Source organism: Scyliorhinus torazame, chromosome 2 (assembly GCF_047496885.1).
Source record: "Scyliorhinus torazame isolate Kashiwa2021f chromosome 2, sScyTor2.1, whole genome shotgun sequence".
Classification (NCBI taxonomy): domain Eukaryota; kingdom Metazoa; phylum Chordata; class Chondrichthyes; order Carcharhiniformes; family Scyliorhinidae; genus Scyliorhinus; species Scyliorhinus torazame.
In genome coordinates this window covers 111,373,740-111,396,919 of record NC_092708.1, presented here as the reverse complement: position 1 = coordinate 111,396,919, position 23,180 = coordinate 111,373,740, and the positions used below count along the sequence as shown (strand labels likewise).

General features: G+C 54.2%; 1 protein-coding gene across 1 annotated transcript in view; it reads left to right on the top strand.

Annotated features, from left to right (window-relative positions):
* The window catches only part of LOC140407786 (ropporin-1-like), a 170,205-nt gene that overhangs the window by 125,783 nt on the left and 21,242 nt on the right, over positions 1-23,180 (top strand). The window contains exon 5 of the mRNA XM_072495049.1: positions 15,747-15,916. Within this exon, the coding sequence (XP_072351150.1) occupies positions 15,747-15,916 (170 nt within the window). The remainder of the gene's footprint in view (positions 1-15,746; positions 15,917-23,180) is intronic.

Below are 23,180 nucleotides of genomic sequence, written 5' to 3'. Positions count from 1 at the left end.
AATACGCACCTTGGTCATCTGCGGAGTAGAAGCTCCGGATTGTGCGATAGCCTTTCTGAGGGCCCAGCACTGCCCTTGGACACCCAAAACCCATTGTCGCTGCATGAACCAGCACAGCCCATGGCGGTTTTGATGTTGGAGGCCAAGGATTTGGGGGGGGGGGGTCTCCTCACGACCAGCCACCGATGGTGGTACCGCCGCCACAAATCAATGAGAAAACGGGGGGGGGGGCTGGGGGGGGTTTGAAGGACTGAAGGACGGAACAGCCCGTGGGGCCGGGCCGACCCCCCACAGGACTGGAGCAGTATCCAAGCACAGACCGCCATTGCTGCAGCCTGTAAGGCAGCCACCCTGTTACACACCTCACTGACCACGATCCGTGGCCCCTGGTTCTGCCCAGTGCCACCGGGTGTATGGATGCCCTCACCCCACCATCCCCACACCCCAGCCCCTAATCTCCACCCCACCACCCCTGTACCCCAGTCCCTGCCCCACCTCCACCTACCACCCCTGCATCCTAGCCCCCATACCTGCACCCCACCTCCACCAGACCGCCTCCACCCAATCAGGCTGCCACCCGCTAGTAGGGCATCATGCGGGTTACCCAAGGGCAATGCCCACAGTAGCCCAGATAGGAGGGTGAAGGATAGGGGCCGCAGGGCGTACTGCTGGCAAGGGCAGCCGGGCCAGAGGCCCCCATGGCGCTGGGCACCAACAGTGCTAGGGGTGCGTGGATGGGAAGGGGACATGCAGAGGCAGGGCGCGCAGTGCCAACCAGGGCCATCATGTAGCCCTTTTGACCTGGTTGGGCACAGGGCTACACACCATGCTAACATGTCAGCCTTCAACCCCCTGCAGACAATGAACATCGGAATACAACCAGCAATAGTGGCTTTCCTGAGTCATCGCAGCCCTAGGGGATGCCCTGCGGCTGTATGAGCTGGAACTGCTTGAAGTGGAGAACAGTGCAGCAGCAGAGCCTGCTCCCAGAGGAACAGGAGGGATCCACTGAGGGTGGAGAGCTGACCGCCCAACAGACTGAGGAGGAGGAGGTTCACAGGAGGCACCACATGTGGCCCCATTACCAGCAGCAACCGTGATTCGCAGATCTGCCGGACCGGGAGAGCAGTTGAAGACTCCGGTAGAGCAGGGAGACACTGTGACATATCTGCTGGATCTTGGCGCACTTGGCACAGCGGAAGAATGGGGAAGTACCCCCGCTTCCGGTGGCCATAAAGGTGACAGTCGCACTGGGCAATTATGCCACGGGGTCCTTCCAGAGTGGGGACCTGTCTGGGATCTCAGAGTTGGGGGCACAGGTGCATCTGCATTGTCACGAGGCCCTATATGCCTGGTCAGCAAAATACATCATTTTCAATGTCGAGCAAGCCCACCAGGATATCCGGGTAGCGGGGTTCATCACTAGCGCCGAGATGCCCTGGGTCCAGCGGGTGATCGACAGGATGCATGTCGGACTGAGAGCACCTGAAGATGACAGGTCGATCTTCAGAAACTGAAAGGGGTTCCACTCGATGAACGTGCAGCTGCTGTGTGACCCTGAGCTATGCATTATACACGTCTGTCCCAGATACCCAGACAGCGTGCACAACGCCTTCATTCTGACACACTCAATGGTTCCTGGCTCTTTGAGGTGCACCCCCGGCTGGGCGGTTGGCGACAGGGGCTATCCACTGCAGTCATCGCTGATGATGCCTATCCAAAGGCCACAGACTGATGCAGAGACCCGCTACAATGACACCTATGCAGCAACCAGAAGCATGATTGAGTGATGCTTTGACCTCCTGAAGATGGGGTTCAGGTGCCTGGACTGCTCTGGTAGGGTTATCCAGTATACCCTGCTGCATCCTCCTCAACATCAAGCAGTAGAGGGACGACCTTCTGGAGGAGGAGAATGAACACCAGTCCTTCTCCGATGAGAGGTGATGCACTATCAATTACAACGAGACGAGAGTAGAGAGTAATCGAGGCTTTATTACACAGAGATGTGTGGCCTCCTACAGCTGCTGCCGAAATGGCTGCCGTTCGGAGAGCACACACATTTATACTCCGCCTACTGGACAGAGCCAGCAGGCAGGGATCTACCCCGTACCTGTAGGACAGGGGCATTACCGTAATACCCTTGTATGCTGTGCAGTATATACAATATAATACAACAGTGGTGACTACCACATTCACCCCTGTTAAACATGAGTCCAGCGGGGGGGGGGGGGGGGGGGGGGGGGGGGGGTGGAAAACTATTTACATACTGGTATTAAAATTTCAGCGAAGGTTACAAATTTAGACGGGCGCCTTGATCTGTCGTTGAGAGCGCCGCAGTGCTGGTGGCGAGTCAGGCATCGGCTCGGTCGTCAGTGACTCTGGGAGCGTGTCGACATCCTCTTCATCCCTGGGTGGGGCCAAGGGGAGGACAGGTTGTCCTGGAGCGGGGGCTGTGGTGGAGTGCGCTGGGGGAAGGGAGGGTGGTGCCGGGACAGAGGGGGAGGGGGGTGTGGGGACCCAGCTGGTGCCAGGTACCTGAGGGAGACTGTGTCTTGGCAGCCGTCAGGGTACACTACGTAGGCATACTGCGGGTTTGCATGGAGTAGCTGTACCCTCTCAACCAATGGGTCCGCCTTGTGGGGCCGCACGTGCTTGCGGAGGAGAACGGGTCCTGGCGCTGCTAGCCACGTTGGGAGTGAAACCCCGGACGTGGACTTTCTGGGGAAGGCCAAGAGACGTTCATGTTTTGTTAGTCGCTGTGCACAGGAGCGACCGAATGGAGTGAAGTGCGTCGGGGAGGACCTCCTGCCAGCAGCAGGCCGGGAGATTTCTGGACCGTAGGGCCAGCTGGACGGCCTTCCAGACCGTCCCATTCTCCCGCTCCACCTGCCCGTTTCCCCGGGGGTTGTAGCTGGTCGTCCTGCTCGAGGCAATGCCCCTGTTGAGCAGGTACTGGCGCAGCTCATCGCTCATAAATGAGATCCCCGGTCGCTGTGGACATAGGTGGGGAAACCGAACAGAGCGAAGATGGTGTTGGGGGCTTTGATGATGGTGGCAGACATCATATCGGGGCATGGGATGGCGAAGGGGAATCTGTAATATTCGTCGACCACATTGAGAAAATACATGTTGCGGTCGATGGAGGGGAGGGGCCTTTTGAAGTCCCGCTGAGGCGTTCAATGGGGCGGGAGGCCTTCACCAGGCACGCACGGTCTGGCCGGTATAAGTGCGGTTTGCACTCCGCGCAGACCTGGCAGTCTCTGGTGATAGCCCGACTTCCTCGATGGAGGAGGGCAGATTGCGGGCCTTAATGAAGTGATAAAAGCGGGTGACCCCTGGGTGACAGAGATCGTCGTGCAGGGTCCGGAGTCGGACTACTTGTGCGCTGGCACATGTACCTTGGGACAGGGCATCGGGGGGCTCGTTGAGCTTACCGGGGCGATACAAAATCTCGTAATTAAAGGTGGAGAGCTCGATCCTCCATCACAAGATCTTATCATTTTTGATCTTACCCCGCTGTGTGATGTTAAACGTGAAGGCAACCGGCCGTTGGTCTGTGAGGAGAGTGAATCTTCTGCCAGCCAGGTAATGCCCCCAATGCCGCACAGCTTTAACGATAGGCTGGGCCTCCTTTTCGACGGAGGAGTGCCGAATTTCGGAGGCATGGAGGTGCGGGAAAAGAATGCCACGGGCCTGCCTGCCTGGTTGAGGGTGGCGGCCAGAGCGACGTCTGATGCATCGCTCTCGACTTGGAAGGGGAGCATCACGTCGACCACGTGCATCGCGGCCTTGGCGATGTCGGCCTTCATACGGTTGAAGGCCTGGCGAGCCTCGGCCGTCAGTGTGAAACCAGTGGAGTGGATGAGTGGGCGGGCCTTGTCCGCATAGTTAGGGACCCACTGGGCGTAATACGAAAAGAACCCCAGGCATCGTTTGAGGGCCTTGAGGCAGTGGGGAAGGGGGAAATCCATGAGGGGGCGCATGCGATCGGGGTCGGGCCCTAGAACTCCGTTCTGAAGCACATAGCCGAGGATGGCTAATCGGTTTGTGCTGAATACACACTTCTCCTTGTTGTAGGTTAGGTTGAGGAGTTTGGCGGTGTGGAGAAATTTGGAAAGATTGTCGTCGTGGTCCTGCTGGTCATGGCCGCAGATGGTGACGTTATCCAGGTACGGGAAAGTGGCCCACAACCCGTACCGGTCAACCATTCGGTCCATCTCCCGTTGGAAGACCGAGACCCCGTTAGTGACGCCGAAGGGAACCCTAAGGAAATGGTAAAGGCGGCCGTCCGCTTCAAACGCAGTGTGCGGGCGGTCCGCCTTGCGAATGGGGAGCTGGTGGTAGGCAGATTTCAGGTCCACTGTCGAGAAGACCTGGTACTGTGCAATCTGATCGACCATATCAGATATGCGTGGGAGGGGGTACACGTCGAGCTGCGTGTACCGATTGATGATCTGACTGTAGTCAACGACCATCCTGTTTTTCTCCCCCGTTTTCACCACTATCACTTGGGCTCTCCAGGGGCTGTTGCTGGCCTCGATGATACTTTCCCGCAGAAGCTGCTGGACTTCAGACCTGATGAAGGTCCTGTCCTGGGCGCTGTACCGTCTGCTCCTGGTGGCGACGGGTTTGCAATCCGGGGTGAGGTTTACAAAAAGAGAAGGCGGGTCGACCTTAAGGGTCATGAGGCCGCATACAGTAAGGGGTGGTAGGGGCCCGCCAAATTTCAGGGTTAGGCTCTGGGGGTTGCACTGGAAGTCCAGACCGAGTAGCAAGGCAGCGCAGAGGTTGGGGAGGACGTAGAGCCGGAAGCCGCTGAACTCTACGCTCTGGATGGTGAGGGTGGCGATGCAGTACCCCCGGATCGCCACGGAGTAGGATCCGGAGGCCAGGGAGATTCTTTGGTTAATGGGGTGTACCGCGAGGGAGCGGCGCCTTACCGTATCGGTGGATGAAGCTCTCAGTGCTCCTGGAGTCCAGAAGGCAGGATATCTCATGCCCGTCGACCTTCACCTTTGTCGACGCGGTCGCGAGGTTGTGCGGTCGGGCCTGGTCGATCGTGATGGAGGCGAGACACGGCTGGTCGGCGGCGGTTGCAGGCGATGAGCGGCCCGATGAGATGCCCGACGGGCAGGTGTCCTGAGGCGGGGAAGATGGCGGCGCCAACGGGCCGCACGTGTCCTGAGGCAGTCAAGGTGGCGGTGCCCTCGGACCGCACGTGTCCAGGGCAGGCAAGATGGCTCCGCCCATTGGTTGTGAGGCAAGCAAGATGGCGGTGCCCACGGGCCGCACATGGTCTGAGGCGAGGAAGGTGGCGGTGCCCACTGGCCGCACGCGGGGGGCGCATGGACAACAGCGACGATTGAGCGGGCCTGGCATACTGCAGCGAAATGTCCTTTCTTGCCGCAGGCCTGGCAGAGCGCGCTCCACGCCGGCAGCGCTGCCGGGGGTGGTTTTGTCAGTCCGCAGAGTAGCACTTGGGTGCCCCGTGGTTGGTTGGCTGCTGCGCGGCGCAGGCGTGGGGTTGGCTGGGGGCTGTCGCTGATGGGGTCCACGATGGGGTGGCCGCTGGCGGGGTCCATGATGCCGAGGAGGGGTGAGCCGTGCGGTCGGGGGCATACGCCTGTACGTTGCGTGAGGCGACTGTGAGCGAGAGCGCTAGTTTCTTGCTCGCTGCGAGGTCAAGCATAGCCCCTTCTAAGAGGCTCTGGGGGATGTAGTCAGACCCTTTGCCCATAATGACGCGTCTCTCATTAGCAGCTTAGAATGTTCAGCGGCCGAAACAGCCTGGCAATCACAGTCTCTCACCAGGGCGAGCAGAGCACGCCAGAAATCTTCCACAGACTCACCGGGAAGTTGGTGCCGTGTGGACAGGAGGTGCCTGGCGTAGATCGTGTTGGTCTGCTGAGGGTAATTCTCCTTCAGTAGCGCCATGGCCTCTGCGTAGGTAGGCGCGCCCTGGATGAGGGGAAAGACATCGGAGCTCAGCCGCTTCTGGGATTGGGTCTGTCGCAGGTCCGATGTATGCTTCAAAGCAAGCTAGCCAATGTGCAAAGTCCTTTTTGGTGTTGTCTGCATGAGGATGCAGCTGCAGGGGATCCGGCTATATGCGGAGATCCACCTTTGTAAAACCTCTGTGTAATAAATTGATGCACTATCAATTACGACGAGACGAGAGTAGAGTGTAATCGAGGCTTTATTACACAGAGATGTGTGGCCTCCTACAGCTGCTGCCGAAATGGCTGCCGTTCGGAGAGCACACACATTTATACTCCGCCTACTGGGCGGAGCCAGCAGGCAGGGATCTACCCCCGTACCTGTAGTACAGGGGCCTTACCGTAAAACCCTCGTATGCAGTGCAGTATATACAATATAATACAACAGTGGTGACTCCACAAGAGGGATGTGGGGGAAGGTAAGGATGGGCAGGACATGGGGACCGCACAATGTGTGCACCAGGGCCAACGAGCACAGGACGCGCCGATCGCCTCCAGGTTCACAAACTGGGCGGGGGTACTGGCCAGGGGCACGGGCACCACATCCCCTCTAACCCCCCGGGCCACCCTCCCCCCACTCGCCTGCAACTTCCTCCGTGATACATACCTTGTGGAACTTGGGTAGGGTGCTCTTTCCAAGAGCCGGTGCAGACTCGATGGGCCGAATGGCCTCCTTCTGCACTGTAAATTCTATGATGATACCTGCCTCACTACGGGGTTGGCAGTGACAGCGGGTCTGACCCATGGGATGGAGGATGATGACAACCCACTTTGGGATGAGCTCTGGTGCTCTGCATCGTCCGACAACGTCAGATTCCTGCCCACAGTTGCACTCCCACCATCCACCTGTGTGATCACTGCATGCGAGCTGGCCATTCCATCACATGGCCCCATTGGACTCCTGGATGGCAGTGGTGGGGATGGTGGGGGGAAGTGGGTGAAGTGGGGATAGGACATCGGAGAGGTTAGCGCTGGCTGAACCGCAGTCCCTGGGCCAAGCCCTCTCCCAACGTCCACCCATTCCTCCCCCTCCATGTCTCCTCCAGGGCCAGCCCACCGCTCACACTCCTCTGACAGAGCACCGAGGCAGGTGTAACATTGTGCACAGGTGTTTAATGTGAACAAATATATACAGGTTTGTGCCCTAGCCCCTATCATTATATTGTTGCCTGCATCAGTGCCAACCTAACTGGTACCTACTTTACTGGTTTCACGGGCCCTAACACTATGCATAGGTGGATCCCCAGACGGTATACCAGGAGTGGAGGTAGACTGCTGCGATTCCCGCCCTGTGATCTGGGTCCCCTTTGGCAGCTGTCTTTTGGGGCGACCGGGCCTGGATGGGCCCGGCTGCTGCTCGGGTGTTCCAGGTGTGCTGTTCTGCCTGCTGCCCATGTGATGCACCAGGGAAATTAGGAGAGGAGTCCATACTCCCCTCTTACTCTCCCTGGTGTTCCAGCCAGTCCGGGAGGCCAGCTGCCATCATAGCTCGCGGCTATGGAGCACAGGGAGTGGACCAGTTCTGTCTGGCACTGCGCCACCTCATGCAGCGACTGTGCCACCACCTTCTGGGTCTGTGCCACATCAGCCAGTGACTGCGCCATCCCCCTCTGGGGCTGGGCCACCTCCCTCTGTGTCTGTCCCATGTCAGTCATGGCCTGGGCAGTGCCGCTGATGCTCTCAGCAATGGCCCGCTGTGACTGGGCCAAGCTCCAGAACACCACTGCAATGTCCAGGTGGCTTTGGAACATGGCTGCCTGTGATGGGCAGCCTTGTCCTGGGCCTCACCAACTGCTTGGACAGATTGCCCCAGACTCTGGACATATTGACCCAGGACAGAAACTGTTGCACCCATCGCCTACACCAGGCATGCCACCCATGCGGTTTTGGCCTGGGTAGCATGCATGCTCGGCACCACCAACTACTCCTTCATGTGGTTGGACTCCTTCTACTGCACCTGCAGGTGCTGGATGCTCACCGACAGCCCCTCATGAAGTCCCTGGCTCTGCGACTGCATCTCCACAACTGATGGGACCATTTGTTCTCGATGCCCGAAACCTGTCTGGATGGCAGCTAGTCCCTAGGGCCGGCCCGCTGTCTGACCGCCGCCCCCTTGGGAGTCCACACCTCCAGCTGCTGTACCGGAGCACGTTTGTGGTGCGCACCAGATAGGAGCCACTTCACTAAAGTGCCCAGCTGAGGTGGGTGTCTCTGGGGTGGAGCGTGTTGGAGATAGCTGTAATGGAAAGTCAGAGTCGTCCCCAGACACGAGCTCTGGGGTGTCCCGGGATGCGGGTCAAGGGCTCCCGTCCGTGTCGGTGTCATCCTTGCCACTCGTCGACACCTGGGTTCTGGCTGTGGCTGGGTTCAGGGTCGGGGGACACCAGGAGGGCCCACTCCATGACCAACAGCTCCTGCAAGACACAAGACAAGACGCATGATCGTATCGCAGGTAGGGGTAGGTGTGGGGGTGCGTGGGGGGAGGAGGGTGTGTTGTGGAGGGAGTGTAGGGGTGGTGGTGGTGGTGGTAGTGGAGCGGGGGTGGTGTGCATGTGGGGAATGTGTGGGGAGGTGGTGGGTGTGGTGGAGGTGGGGGGGGGGGTGGGTGACACTCGTGCCATGGGGAACTGCAACTCAGCAGGATCACACTTCCTCGCCCTATGCCGACGTCCGCCCTGGCGACTGCCCTTTCTTCGGTGTCAGGACATAGGATGGCTGATTTGGAGACTATGTCCTGACACCGGCGTGGGAACGGTGGCATTTTTCAACCGCAAATTCGGCACAAAGCGGCCACCGATCCCCCGTCTGGTGGGGGGGCTAGCAGGCACGCAGCGTAGAGCACATGGGAACACAGCCCATTGGGGGCGGAGCATCGGGGGGGAGGGACTCGGGTAATGTCCTGAGGCCGTCCTTAGGCGTGCGTCATTTTGGAGGGAGCAGAGCATCGCAAAAGCGGTGCCGCCCCTAATTTCGGCACCAACGTGGATTCTCCAGCCGAACACCGAACCCGATTTCAGCGTCGGAGACCGGAGAATCCCGCCCATAGTCTCCAAATCGGAGAATCCAGCCCATTGTCTCAGGAATGGAGAATCTGGCAGTATAGCTCTGTCCTCTGTCTGAACAGCAGATAAGCTGCATCCTAATCAAACTAGGGAATTTTGTGGACATTCTGACAATCCTTTTGATGGACCTTCCCAGTATATTGGCTCTGTACTGCTTTCCAGCTCTTTATTTAAGCACCATCTCAGATTTGGTGCCTTTACATCCTTACTAAAAACACAACCGGGGTAATGGGCAGCTAGTAAGGAGGTTCTCTTGGCATCGTACAGGTGGCAGGGAGAGTAGGGGTCTAATACCCAGCCCTTGAATAAGATGAGGCTGCCAAGGACAATTGGGTGGTCATCTGCCCAGAAGGAAGGCTCCAGCTGCCAGTGTGACCCTCACTCATATTTTGGGCCCCCTCAGCAGGAAGGGCAGAAGTCCAGGCCTCAGGAGGGCATGGGAGAGTGAAGAAGGGCAAGAAGGCAATGGAAGTCAATGTTTCAACACAGGATCTGCCACCCAATATACAGAGATGACTGAGACCCAGTGCTTCAGAAGACTGCGACTCTCCATCAGATGGTCACAGACATTTGAGCCCTTGTCATCAAAGACTAACCTCGCAGCACTGGTTACCGTACCCTGCCAGTGACACATTGTCTGTGACTATATACGTCCCTTTTGCCTTCATTCAAGGATTAGCTGAAGATACTGGTGACATCTGACAAATGGCTACACATCACTGCACCTCAAGGGTAATTGATATCCACTTTGTCAGAGCTGGATTGGATTGGATTTGTTTATTGTCACGTGTACCGAGGTACAGTGAAAAGTATTTTTCTGCGAGTAGCTCAACAGATCATTAAGTACATGAGAAGAAAAGGGAATAAAAGAAAATACAGAATAGGGCAACACAACATATACAATGTAACTACATAAGCACTGGCATCGGATGAAGCATACAGGGTGTAGTGTTAATGAGGTCAGTCCATAAGAGGGTCATTTAGGAGTCTGGTGACAGTGGGGAAGAAGCTGTTTTTGAGTCTGTTCATGCATGTTCTCAGACTTCTGAATCTCCTGCCCGATGGAAGAAGTTGGAAGAGTGAGTAAGCCGGGTGGGAGGGATCTTTGATTATGCTGCCCGCTTTCCCCAGGCAGCGGGAGGTGTAGATGGAGTCAATGGATGGAAGGCAGGTTCGTGTGATGGACTGGGCGGTGTTCACGACTCTCTGAAGTTTCTTGCGGTCCTGGGCCGAGCAGTTGCCATACCAGGCTGTGATGCAGCCCGATAGGATGCTTTCTATGGTGCATCTGTAAAAGTTGGTAAGGGTTAATGTGGACATGCCGAATTTCCTTAGTTTCCTGAGGAAGTATAGGCGCTGTTGTGCTTTCTTGGTGGTAGCGTCGACGTGGCTGGACCAGGACAGATTTTTGGAGATGTGCACCCCTAGGAATTTGAAACTGCTAACCATCTCCACCACTGGTGGTTGATGCTGACAGGGGTGTGTACAGTACTTTGCTTCCTGAAGTCAATTACCAGCTCTTTAATTTTGCTGGCATTGAGTGCGAGATTGTTGTCGCTACACTACTCCACTAGGTTCTCTATCTCCCTCCTGTATTCGGACTCGTCGTTATTCGAGATCCGGCCCACTATGGTCGTATCGTCAGCAAATTTGTAGATGGAGTTGGAACCAAGTTTTTCCACGCAGTCGTGTGTGTACAGGGAGTAGAGTAGGGGGCTAAGTACGCAGCCTTGCGGGGCGCCGGTGTTGAGGACTATTGTGGAGGAGGTGTTGTTGTTCATTCTTACTGATTGTGGTTTGTTGGTCAGAAAATCGAGGATCCAGTTGCAGAGTGGGGAGCCAAGTCCTAGGTTTTGGAGTTTTGATATGAGCTTGGCTGGGATTATGGTGTTGAAGGCAGAGCTGTAGTCAATAAATAGGAGTCTAATGTAGGAGTCCTTGGTTTCAAGATGCTCTAGGGACGAGTGTAGGCCCAGGGAAATGGTGTCTGATGTGGATCGGCTGCAGTGGTCTGCGAATTGCAGTGGATCAAGGCGTTCTGGGAGTATGGAGGTGATGCGCTTCATGATCAACCTCTCGAAGCACTTCATTACGACTGAAGTCAGGGCCACTGGTCATTGAGGCACGTTTGCTGGTTCTTCTTTGGTACCGGTATGATGTTGGTCTTCTTGAAGCAGGTGGGGACCTCGGAGTGGAGTAGGGACAGGTTAAAGATGTCCGCGAATACCTCTGCCAGCTGGTCCGCGCAGGCTCTGAGTGCACGACCAGGGATCCCGTCCAGGCCCGTCGCCTTCCGAGGGTTCACTTTCAGGAAGGCCAATCTGACTTCGGAAGCTGTGATGGTGGGTATGGGTGAATTATGGGCTGCTGGGGCACTCGACAGCGGATTGTTGGTTACAAAGAACAACAAAGAACAAAGAAATGTACAGCACAGGAACAGGCCCTTCGGCCCTCCAAGCCCGTGCCGACCATACTGCCCGAAATACTTACCTGCTCAAACCGAGCATAGAATGCATTGAGTTCATCGGGGAGGGGTGCGCTGCTGCCAGAGATACTGTTCGGCTTCGCTTTGTAGCCCGTTGTTGTTTAGTCCTTGCCACAACCGCCGAGAGTCTGTCTGTGACTCTAGCTTGGTTTGATATTCTGTCTTGGCATCTCGGATGGCTTTCCGGAGTCGTACCTGGATTTCTTGTATAGGTCAGGGTCGTCTGCCTTGAACGCCTCAGATCTGTCCTTCAGTAGGGAGTCAATCTCGCGATTGAGCCATGGTTTCCGGTTGGGGAATGCACGTACTGCTTTCTTTGGCACGTAGTCGTCCACACATTTGCTGGTGACATCTGTGACGGTGATGGCATACTCATTTAAGTTGGTCGATGAGTTCTTAAATATGGACCAGTCCACTGTCTCTAAGCAGTCACGTAAGAACTCTTCTGTCTCCTCGGACCAGCACTGCACAACCTTCTTAGCTGGATTCTCCCGCTTGAGTTTCTGCTTGTATGCCGGGAGAAGGAGAACCGTCTTATGGTCTGATTTCCCAAAGTGCGGTCGGGGGATGGAACGGTAGGCGCCCTTGATTTTTGAGTAGCAGTGGTCAAGAGTGTTGTCGCCCCTGGTGGGACAGGAGATGTGCTGGTGGAATTTTGGCAGTACACTTTTGAGGTTGGCCTTGTTGAAGTCTCCGGCCACGATGAACAAGGCCTCCGGGTGTTCTGTTTCGTAGTTGTTTATTACTGTGTATAGTTCGTCCAGCACCTTCCTCACTTCTGCCTGGGGTGGGATGTAGACCGCTGTGATAATGGCTGAAGTGAACTCACGTGGAAGATAATATGGGCGGCACTTCACGGTCAGGTAATCCAGGTCTGGGGAGCAGTAGGTCCCCAGAGTCGCCACATCCAAGCACCAGGAAGAGTTGATGAGGAAGCACACCCCTCCACCCTACGCTTTGCCTGATGATGCCGTGCGGACCGCCCGGAGAATTGAGAAGCCTTCAGGTTGTATGGCACAGTCCAGTGAGGCGGGGGTGAGCCATGTCTCTGTGAAACAGAGCACACAGCAGTCTCTTACTTCCCCCTGAGTGGTAAGTCTGGCGTTAAGTTCATCCAGCTTGTTTTCGATCGCTTGGACGTTTGTCAGGAGTATGCTGGGGAGAGGGGTCTTGAAACCGTGTTACTTCAGTCTAACCTGCAGACTTCCTCGGTCGGCGGCTGCTGGATGATCCTGGGATCCGATGGCAGATGTCAGCTCTTGCGGAAGGTAGGTGGTTGCGTCTGGCGGGGTCCAGGGCGTTGGTGGGGATCAGGGCGCTGTTTACGTATCTGGGGTCACGTCTGGCAGGGCCCCGGGCACTGGTTGAGGTAGAGTGATTGCTAGGGGGGCATGTTTGCGATCTGGATGGGTCCCGGCATTCTGCGGGCGCGGGAATACCTTGCTGCGCGTCCGGGTCCTCGTGCGGGGTCTCTGCCGTTTCGGGGGTCCTGGGTCGTGGGCAGGGGCTTCCTGAGGCAGGTTGGGCAGGGTCCTATGGTCTGTTCCCTCCCTGGGCGCTCCTGGGCAGCTGGACAGCACATTCATTTAACAACAGACACACCCTCACAAGGAGAGTGGACATTGGGTTTCGCCTCCATTGTTGGATTCTCCCAGATCCAGAGCATCATTGATTGTACCCTCTGGCCATTAGGGCACCCAGTGACCAGTCACTGAGACCCATCAACATGAATGGCTTCTACTCCCTCAATTTCTAACAGGTCTATGACCACAACAGGAGATTCCGCCATGTGTGCATTTGCTTTCCTCATAGCTGGCATGATTTCTGCCTCAGATCTTCACTCCAAACCATTGTGTGTGGATCAATCTTAGGGGACAAGGGAAATCCCTTGAAGTGATGGCTACTGACCATTCTATAGGACTCTCAGACAAAGGCAGAGGCCATACAGCTAATGCCACTTGGTTAGCAGAGCAGAGTAACCATTAAGCAGATCATTAGGTTTCTGAAAATGTGATTCCATTCCCTGGATTGGTAGGGTGATACCTTTCAATACACTCCTGCAACGGTCTTGGCCACTGTAATGATCTGCTGTGTTCTCCAAAACATGATCCTCCAGAGAGGTATGGACTGTGAGGAGGGTGAGTCCCTGGAAGGAGAAAGCACATCTGGGGAGCAGCAGGTAAGGAAGGGGGAAGAATTGGAGATAGAATGAGACAACGCTGAATAGAGAGGTGCATCTGCTGCACAACAAGATGGCCTCCTCCTGCAACCTCCAGGAGGAGGATCTTTCTCCTCTCCATTAGCATTAGGTCCAGGTCAGCATCGATGAAGCAATGATCTCCCCTGCTCTGAGTGCCTAGCCTCTGGCTTCTCTGTGCCATCTTCACATCTCTCTGGTCCAGTGGAAGGCTTTGGCACAAACCACAAATCTTTCTCTCAGGCCAACTCTCAGCTTCAGTAATGGCTGTCATGGGGTGTCTAATGAGACTCCCACTTCATCTGACCTGACTCCATTCCAATCATTTGTTGCTCTAAGTGGGTAGGAGACACATCTCCATATCAATTAAGGGCTCACCCCTGTGAAAAGCTGAATTTTAATCAGTTTCCCACCAAAGATGAGTTTCTGACCCAAAAACAGATCTAGTTCCTTTTTTCTTCCTCAATGGCAAAAACTTCTGCCTCAAATATTGTTGCATATCCCTTAATACCTCTGGATAACAAAAATCTATCAGTCTCAGATTTAAAATTTCCAATTGATCAATTGCCATTTGCGAAAGAAAGTTCCAAACTTCCATCACATTATATGTAGGTGTTTCAAAATTTCACTCCTGAATACAGAAGTAGGAAGGGATTAATCCATGTAAGGCAATAGTTAGGTTGTAGTGTGATGCACAGTTTTAGCACTCCATCTACAAATGGATATTCTAATTTTGGAAAAGATGCCAGATAGATTCCCAAGAATTTAACCAAGAATGCAAACACAAGAACACAAGAATTAGGAGCACTTGTAGCCCATTCAGACCCTCTAACCTGCTTTGCTATTCAATAAGATCATGGTTACGGCCTCAGCTACACTTTTCTGCCTGCCCCCCATAACCCTTGATTCCTTTGCTGATCAAAAATCTAACTCAGCCTTAAACATATTCAATAACATGTTCTCTGGGAAGAGAATTCGACAGACTAACGATCCTCTGAGAGAAAAGAAAATCACTTTATCTCAGTCTGAAATGAGAGACCCCCAATTTTTAAACTATGTCCCCTGTTCTAGGCTCACCAACAAGGGGGAAACATGCTCTCAGTATTGACCCTGTCAAGTCCCTTCAGAATCTTACATGTTTCAATAAATCACCTCTAATTCTTCTAAACCCCAATGGGTATAGGCTCAATCTGGTCAAACATTCCAGATAATTTAACTCCTTCATCCCAGGAATCAGTTGAATGAATCTTCTCTGAACTCTTTCTCGTGCAATTATATCCTTTTTTAAGTAAGGAGAGCAAACTGCACACAATACTCCAGATGTGAATGCCTGTACAACTGCAGCATAACTTCCCTACTTTTATACTTGATTTCCCTACTTTTATACTTGATTTCCCTTGCATTAAAAAACAGCATTCCTTTTGCCTTCCTATAACTTGCTCCACCTGTATTCCAAGTTTTAGTGAGTCATGTACCAAGACACTCAGATCCGTCTGTATCATAGAGTTCAGGATAAGGATATCATGGTTAATATTATGAGTTGACATTACTGATGCAGAGCCTTACGTGCCAGGAGAGTATATTGGGCATTCAAGCACACCTTTGCTATAATTTTATGCCTGTTAAAATAGTTCATAGATATCCCTTAGATGCCTAGTTTGATTTGATTTATTTGATTTGATTTGATTTATTGTCACATGTACTGAAGTACAGTGAAAACTATTTTTCTGCGGCCGAGGGAACGTACACAGTGCGTACATAGTAGACAAAAGAATAATCAACAGAGAACATTGACAAATGGTACATCGACAAACAGTGATTGGTTACAGTGCGGAACAAGGGGCCAAACAAAGCAAATACATGAGCAAGAGCAGCATAGGGCGTCGTGAATAGTGTTCTTACAGGGTGTCAGCACAGGAAGGCCCAAATAAAATTTTTCAAAGGAACAACATTAGAATAGATTTATATTGGAATCAAATCTCAAAGACATTGCTTTTTATTCACAGAACATTACAAACGCCATGAAGTATGCCTTTGAAATTTTAAGCTCGAGTGAAGATGGCGGTCGAATCCCTTACACTACATTTAGATTCCTTTACAGTTACCTTGCCATGGTAGATGGTGAAATCCATAGATCACAGATTGAGAAAATGCTGAACAACATTGAGCGGCAAGTGTAAGTACATTATGCTATAAATGATATAAATATATATTGAGTGAGATGTATGGCATACTCAGAAACATTGCCTTTGTTCTTTAAACTTCTATGTTTCCTTGAATCACTGGTGATTAATTCAGTTATCAGATGAGTTGCAGAAAGCAAAAACAGGAATGACTAAACTTTAAAAAATGTCACACTTTGAACTCTTCATTTTCAGCACATTATACAGTTTATCTAGTTTCTCTACTCCTTTTTAAAATGAGAGACAAATGGTAAGAACATATGGGGCTGGATTCTCCGCACCCGACACCGAAATCGCGGCCGAGCCGGGGCGGAGAATCCATTTCCCTGCATGGAATCGGGACCGGTGCCAGTACCTCGATTCTGAGAGCCCCGAAAAGCAGTACGCCGCACCGTGTATCCCCTACCTGCGGCCATTGCTGGAAGCCCGCTCCGCCCCCGACCGGCCGAAGTCCCGACGGTATGGACCACTCATGGTCCTGCTGGTCGGGAAACTAGTGTGGCGGCTGCGAGGGCGAAGGTGGGCCAATCGGAGGGTAGGGGTGCCTTATGCACGGCTGAGCAATGTTTGGGCAGTCAAGGTCAGGCGCGCAGCCGATCGGGGGGGTCTATTATTAATTTCCAGCTCCGCGGTCTGAGTTCGCCATGGAGCATTGTGGACTCCGCAGACGGCCGCCGCATCGTGGACCCCACCAGCGACCGCCCTCAGCCAACCCCACGCCTGTGCTGCGTGGCAGCCAACCAACCCCGGGGACCCCAAATGTTACTTCTGTGAGCAGTCCAAACACCCCTGAAAGTGCTGCCTGGCCCGGAGCGCCCTTTGCAAGGCCTGTGGCAAGAAGGGGCACTTCGCTGCGGTGTGCCACGCCCGCTCAGTCGCCGCTATTGTTCCAGCTCCCCCCACGTGCGGCCAGTGGGCGCCGCCATCTTCCTGTCCCCGGACCATGTATGGCCCGTGGGCGCCGCCATCTTGTTCGACCCCCACCACGTGCAGACCTTGGGCGCCGCCATCTTGTTCTCCCCAGGATCGTCAGGCGCTGCCATATTGTTTTCCCCACGACACATGCCGCCCGTTGGGCGCCGCCATCTTACCAGGAAATGCCCCCCGGGCACCTCATCTGGCCACGCGCCGCTAGCTACCGCCTCGGTCACGATTGACCAGTCTCGCCCACACAACCTGGCAACGGCTTCTAGCAACGTGAAGATCGATGGGCACGAGATCTCCTGTCTGCTGGACTCTGGGAGCACCAAGAGCTTCATTCACCCCGATACGGTAAGGCGCTTCTCCCTCGCGGTACACCCCGCTAACCAGAGAATCTCCCTGGCCTCCGGGTCACAATCTGTGGTGATCCGGGGGTACTGCATCGCCACTCTCACTGTCCAGGGCGTGGAGTTCAGCGGCTTCCACCTCTACATCCTCCCCAATCTCTGCACTGCCGGGCTACTCGGCCTGGACTTCCAGTGCAACCTCCAGAGCCTAACACTGAAATTCGGCGGGCCCCTACCACCTCTTACTGTATGCGGCCTCGCGATCCCAAAGGTCAACCCACCTTCCCTATTTGCAAACTTAACCCCGGATTGCAAACCCGTCGCCACCAGGAGCAGACGGTACAACGCCCAGGACAGGACCTTCATCAGGTCCAAGGTCCGGCGACTGCTTCGGGAAGGCATCATCGAGGCCAGCAACAGTCCCTGGAGAGCCCAAGTGGTAGTTGTGAAAATTGGGGAGAAACACAGGATGGTCGTGGACTACAGCCAAACCATCAATAGGTACACGCAGCTCGACGCGTATCCCTCCCACGCATATATGATATGGTCAATCAGATTGCACTGTACTGGGTCTTCTCAACTGTGGACCTGAAATCCGCCTGCCACCAGCTCCCCATCCGTAAGGCGGACCGCCCATATACAGCCTTCGAGGCAATATGGCCGCCTTTACCACTTTCTTAGGGTTCCCTTTGGTGTCACCAACGGGGTCTCGGTTTTCCAACGGGAAATGGACCGAATGGTTGACCGGTAGGGGCTGCGGGCCACTTTCCCGTACCTGGACAATGTCACCATCTGCGGCCACGATCAGCAGGACCATGATGCCAACCTTGCTAAATTTCTCCACACCGCCACTCTCCTCAACCTAACCTACAATAAGGAGAAGTGTGTGTTCAGCACGAACCGCGTAGCCATCCTCGGATATGTGGTCCAGAACGGAGTTTTGGGGCCCGATCTTGACCGCATGTGCCCCCTCATGGAACTACCCCTCCCCCACTGTCCCATGGCCCTCAAACGATGCCTGGGGTTCTTTTCTTATTACGCCCAGTGGGTCCCAAACTATGCGGACAAGGCCCGCCCACTCATTCAATCCACTCTTTTTCCCTTAACGGCCGAGGCTCACCATGCCTTTAACCGTATTAAGGCTGACATCGCCAAGGCCTCGATGCACGCGGTCGACGAGACGTTACCATTCCAAGTCGAGAGCGATGCATCAGACATCGCTCCAGCCGCCACCCTCAACCAGGCAGGCAGGCGCGTGGCGTTTTTTTCACAAACCCTTCATGCCTCCGAAATTCGGCATTCCTCCGTCGAGAAAAAGGGCCAAGTCATCATTGAAGCTGTGCGGCGACTTCCGGGTGCGGCGATGACCAGCTGAGTCGCACGTTTCGGCAGCTCCCGGTGGAACGGACTTTTGGGCTCTTAATAAGAGCCCCAACGACAATTTTAACGGCTAAAAGTACTGTGCGGTGAACCAGAAGGGAATCCCCCCTGGATACGGATGAAAAAAGGAGAGGAAGGTGGCCGGATTGTGGTGGATCCTTTAGAGCAGCAGCAAGGAAGGCAAGCAAAAACCAAGATGGCGTCGGAAGGTGGCAGTTTAATATGGGGCCCTGAACAACACGAGTTCTTGAAACGCTGCGTGGAAGAACTCAAAAAGGAAATGAAGAAGGAGCTGTTGGCCCCGATATTACAGGCGATCGAAGGGCTAAAGGAGGAGCAAAAGACCCAGGAGCGGGAGCTTTGGGTCGTGAAGGCAAAGGCTGCCGAGAATGAGGACGACATACAGGGCCTGGTGGTGAAGACGGAGATGCATGAGGCACACCATAAACGATGTGTGGAAAGGCTGGAGGCGCTGGAGAACAACGCGAGGCGGAACAACCTAAGGATTCTTGGTCTTCCTGAAGGTGCGGAGGGAGCGGACGTCAGGGCATATGTGAGCACGATGCTGCACTCGTTAATGGGAGCGGAGGCCCCGGTGGGTCCGCTGGAGGTGGAGGAAGCATACCGAGTGATGGCGCAAGGACCGAGAGCAGGAGAAATTCCTAGAGCCATAGTGGTGAGATTCCTCCGTTTTAAGGATAGAGAGATGGTCCTTAGATGGGCAAAGAAAACTCGGAGCAGTAAGTGGGAGAACGCGGTGATCCGCGTATACCAAGACTGGAGTGCGGAGGTGGCGAGAAGGAGGGCGAGCTTTAATCGGGTCAAGGCGGTGCTTCACAAAAAGAAGATAAAATTCGGAATGCTGCAACCGGCAAGACTGTGGGTCACATATCAAGGGAGGCACCACTACTTTGAGACGGCAGATGAGGCGTGGACTTTTATCGTGGAAGAAAAATTGGAATGAGCGGGTTATTTATTTTTTTTAAAAAGAACGTTTGAAACAAAGTGGTGGGGCGAGTATGGGGGGCGAAGAGGGGGGGTAAAAAGGGGGAAAAGAGGAATTTTATGTTATTAATCCTGCGATGTGGTAACTTTTCTCTCTTCCACAGGAGGTGGTGGGGGGAGGAAAGGAGGTGGAGGAGATGGGGCGTTGGCCATTGGGGGCGGGGCCAAGGGGGAAGCGCGGGCTCGGTTCCCGCGCTATGATAATCATGGCGGGAATAGGGAAGCAGGAAGGAGGGGGCGTCGCACGGTGCGAGCCGAGGTCACGGGGGGAAGCCGAGGTCGGCCAGAGTTTGCTGACTTCTGGGAGCAACATGGGGGGTGTAACTACGCTAGTGGGGGATCTAGTGGGGGGGGTGGGAGGGGGGAATTATTGGGCTGATGCTGCTGGGGAGAGGGGGGAGCTGGTATGGGGTGGGATGGGCGGGGGGGCACCGCCTGGGGGGGACACAGCTGCGTGGGAACCGGGTGAGGAGCTGGAAAAAGGGGATGGCTAATCGACAAGGGGGGGGGGGGTAAAAAGCCCCCCAACCCGGCTGATCACGTGGAACGTGAGAGGGCTGAACGGGCCGATAAAGAGGGCACGGGTACTCGCACACCTTAAGAAACTTAAGGCAGACGTGGTTATGTTACAGGAAACGCACTTGAAACTGATAGATCAGGTGAGACTACGCAAAGGTTGGGTGGGGCAGGTGTTCCATTCGGGGCTAGATGCGAAAAACAGGGAGGTGGCTATATTAGTGGGGAAGCGGGTAATGTTTGAGGCAAAGACTATAGTGGCGGATAGCGGGGGCAGATACGTGATGGTGAGTGGCAAACTACAGGGGGAGACGGTGGTTTTGGTAAACGTATATGCCCCGAACTGGGATGATGCCAATTTTAAGAGGCGTATGCTAGGATGCATCCCGGACCTAGAGGTGGGAAAGTTGGTAATGGGGGGAGATTTCAATACGGTGTTGGAACCAGGGCTGGACAGGTCGAGGTCCAGGACTGGAAGGAGGCCGGCAGCAGCCAAGGTGCTTAAAGATTTTATGGAGCAGATGGGAGGAGTAGACCCGTGGAGATTTAGCAGACCTAGGAGTAAGGAGTTTTCGTTTTTCTCCTATGTCCACAAAGTCTATTCGCGAATAGACTTTTTTGTTTTGGGAAGGGCGTTGATCCCGAAGGTGAGGGGAACGGAGTATATGGCTATAGCCATTTCGGATCACGCTCCACATTGGGTGGACTTGGAGATAGGGGAGGAAACAGAAGGGCGCCCACCCTGGAGAATGGACATGGGACTAATGGCAGATGAGGGTGTGTGTCTAAGGGTGAGGGGGTGCATTGAAAAGTACTTGGAACTCAATGATAATGGAGAGGTCCAGGTGGGAGTGGTCTGGGAGGCGCTGAAGGCAGTGGTTAGAGGGGAGCTGATATCAATAAGGGCACATAAAGGAAAGCAGGAGAGTAGGGAACGGGAGCGGTTGCTGCAAGAACTTCTGAGGGTGGACAGGCAATATGCGGAGGCACCGGAGGAGGGACTGTACAGGGAAAGGCAAAGGCTACACGTAGAATTTGACTTGCTGACAACGGGTACTGCAGAGGCACAGTGGAGGAAGGCACAGGGTGTACAGTACGAATATGGGGAGAAGGCGAGCAGGTTGCTGGCCCACCAATTGAGGAAAAGGGGAGCAGCGAGAGAAATAGGGGGAGTGAGGGATGAGGAAGGAGAGATGGAGCGGGGAGCGGATAGAGTGAATGGAGTGTTCAAGGCATTTTATAAAAAATTATACGAAGCTCAACCCCCGGATGGGAGGGAGAGAATGATGGGCTTTCTGGACCGGCTGGAATTTCCCAAGGTGGAGGAGCAGGAAAGGGTGGGACTGGGAGCACAGATTGAAATAGAGGAAGTAGTGAAAGGAATTAGGAGCATGCAGGCGGGGAAGGCTCCGGGACCGGATGGATTCCCAGTTGAATTTTACAGGAAATATGTGGACTTGCTCGCCCCGCTACTGATGAGGACCTTTAATGAGGCAAAGGAAAGGGGACAGCTGCTCCCGACTATGTCTGAGGCAACGATATCGCTTCTCCTAAAGAAGGAAAAGGACCCGCTGCAATGCGGGTCCTATAGACCTATTTCCCTCCTAAATGTAGACGCTAAGATTCTGGCCAAGGTAATGGCAATGAGGATAGAGGATTGTGTCCCGAGGGTGGTCCATGAGGACCAAACTGGGTCTGTGAAGGGGAGACAGCTGAATACGAATATACGGAGGCTGCTAGGGGTAATGATGATGCCCCCACCAGAGGGGGAAGCGGAGATAGTGGTGGCGATGGATGCCGAGAAAGCATTTGATAGAGTGGAGTGGGATTATTTGTGGGAGGTGCTGAGGAGATTTGGTTTTGGAGATGAGTATGTTGGATGGGTGCAGCTGTTGTATAGGGCCCCAGTGGCAAGTGTGGTCACGAATGGATGGGGATCTGCATACTTTCGGCTCCATAGAGGGACAAGGCAGGGATGCCCTCTGTCCCCATTATTGTTTGCACTGGCGATTGAGCCCCTGGCAATAGCATTGAGGGGTTCCAAGAAGTGGAGGGGAGTACTTAGAGGAGGAGAAGAACACCGGGTATCTCTGTATGCGGATGATTTGTTGTTATATGTAGCGGAAGGGATGGGCGGAGGGGATGCCAGAGATAATGCGGACACTTCGGGAGTTTGGAGAATTCTCAGGATATAAACTGAACATGGGGAAAAGTGAGCTGTTTGTGGTGCATCCAGGGGAGCAGAGCAGAGAAATAGAGGACTTTCCGCTGAGGAAGGTAACAAGGGACTTTTGTTACTTGGGGATCCAGATAGCCAAGAATTGGGGTACATTGCATAGGTTAAATTTAACGCGATTGGTGGAACAAATGGAGGAGGACTTCAAGAGATGGGACATGGTATCCCTGTCACTGGCAGGGAGGGTGCAGGCGGTTAAAATGGTAGTCCTCCCGAGATTCCTCTTTGTGTTTCAGTGCCTCCCGGTGGTGATCACGAAGGCTTTTTTCAAAAGGATCGAAAAGAGTATCATGAGTTTTGTGTGGGCCGGGAAGACCCCGAGAGTGAGGAAGGGATTCTTACAGCGTAGTAGGGATAGGGGGGTGCTGGCACTACCAAGCCTAAGTGAGTACTAATGGGCCGCCAATATCTCAATGGTGAGTAAGTGGATGGGAGAAGAGGAGGGAGCGGCGTGGAAGAGATTGGAGAGGGCGTCCTGTAGGGGGACTAGCCTACAAGCTATGGTGACGGCCCCATTGCCGTTCTCACCGAAGAAATACACCACAAGCCCGGTGGTGGTGGCGACTTTGAAAATTTGGGGACAGTGGAGACGGCATAGGGGAAAGACGGGAGCCTTGGTGGGGTCCCCGATAAGAAATAACCATAGGTTTGCCCCGGGGAGAATGGATGGGGGATTTGGAATATGGCAAAGAGCAGGAGTAATGCAACTGAAAGATCTGTTTGTGGATGGGAAGTTCGCAAGTCTGGGAGCGCTGACCGAGAAATATGGGTTGCCCCAAGGGAATGCATTCCGGTATATGCAACTGAGGGCTTTTGCCAGGCAACAGGTGAGGGAATTCCCGCATGTCTTTG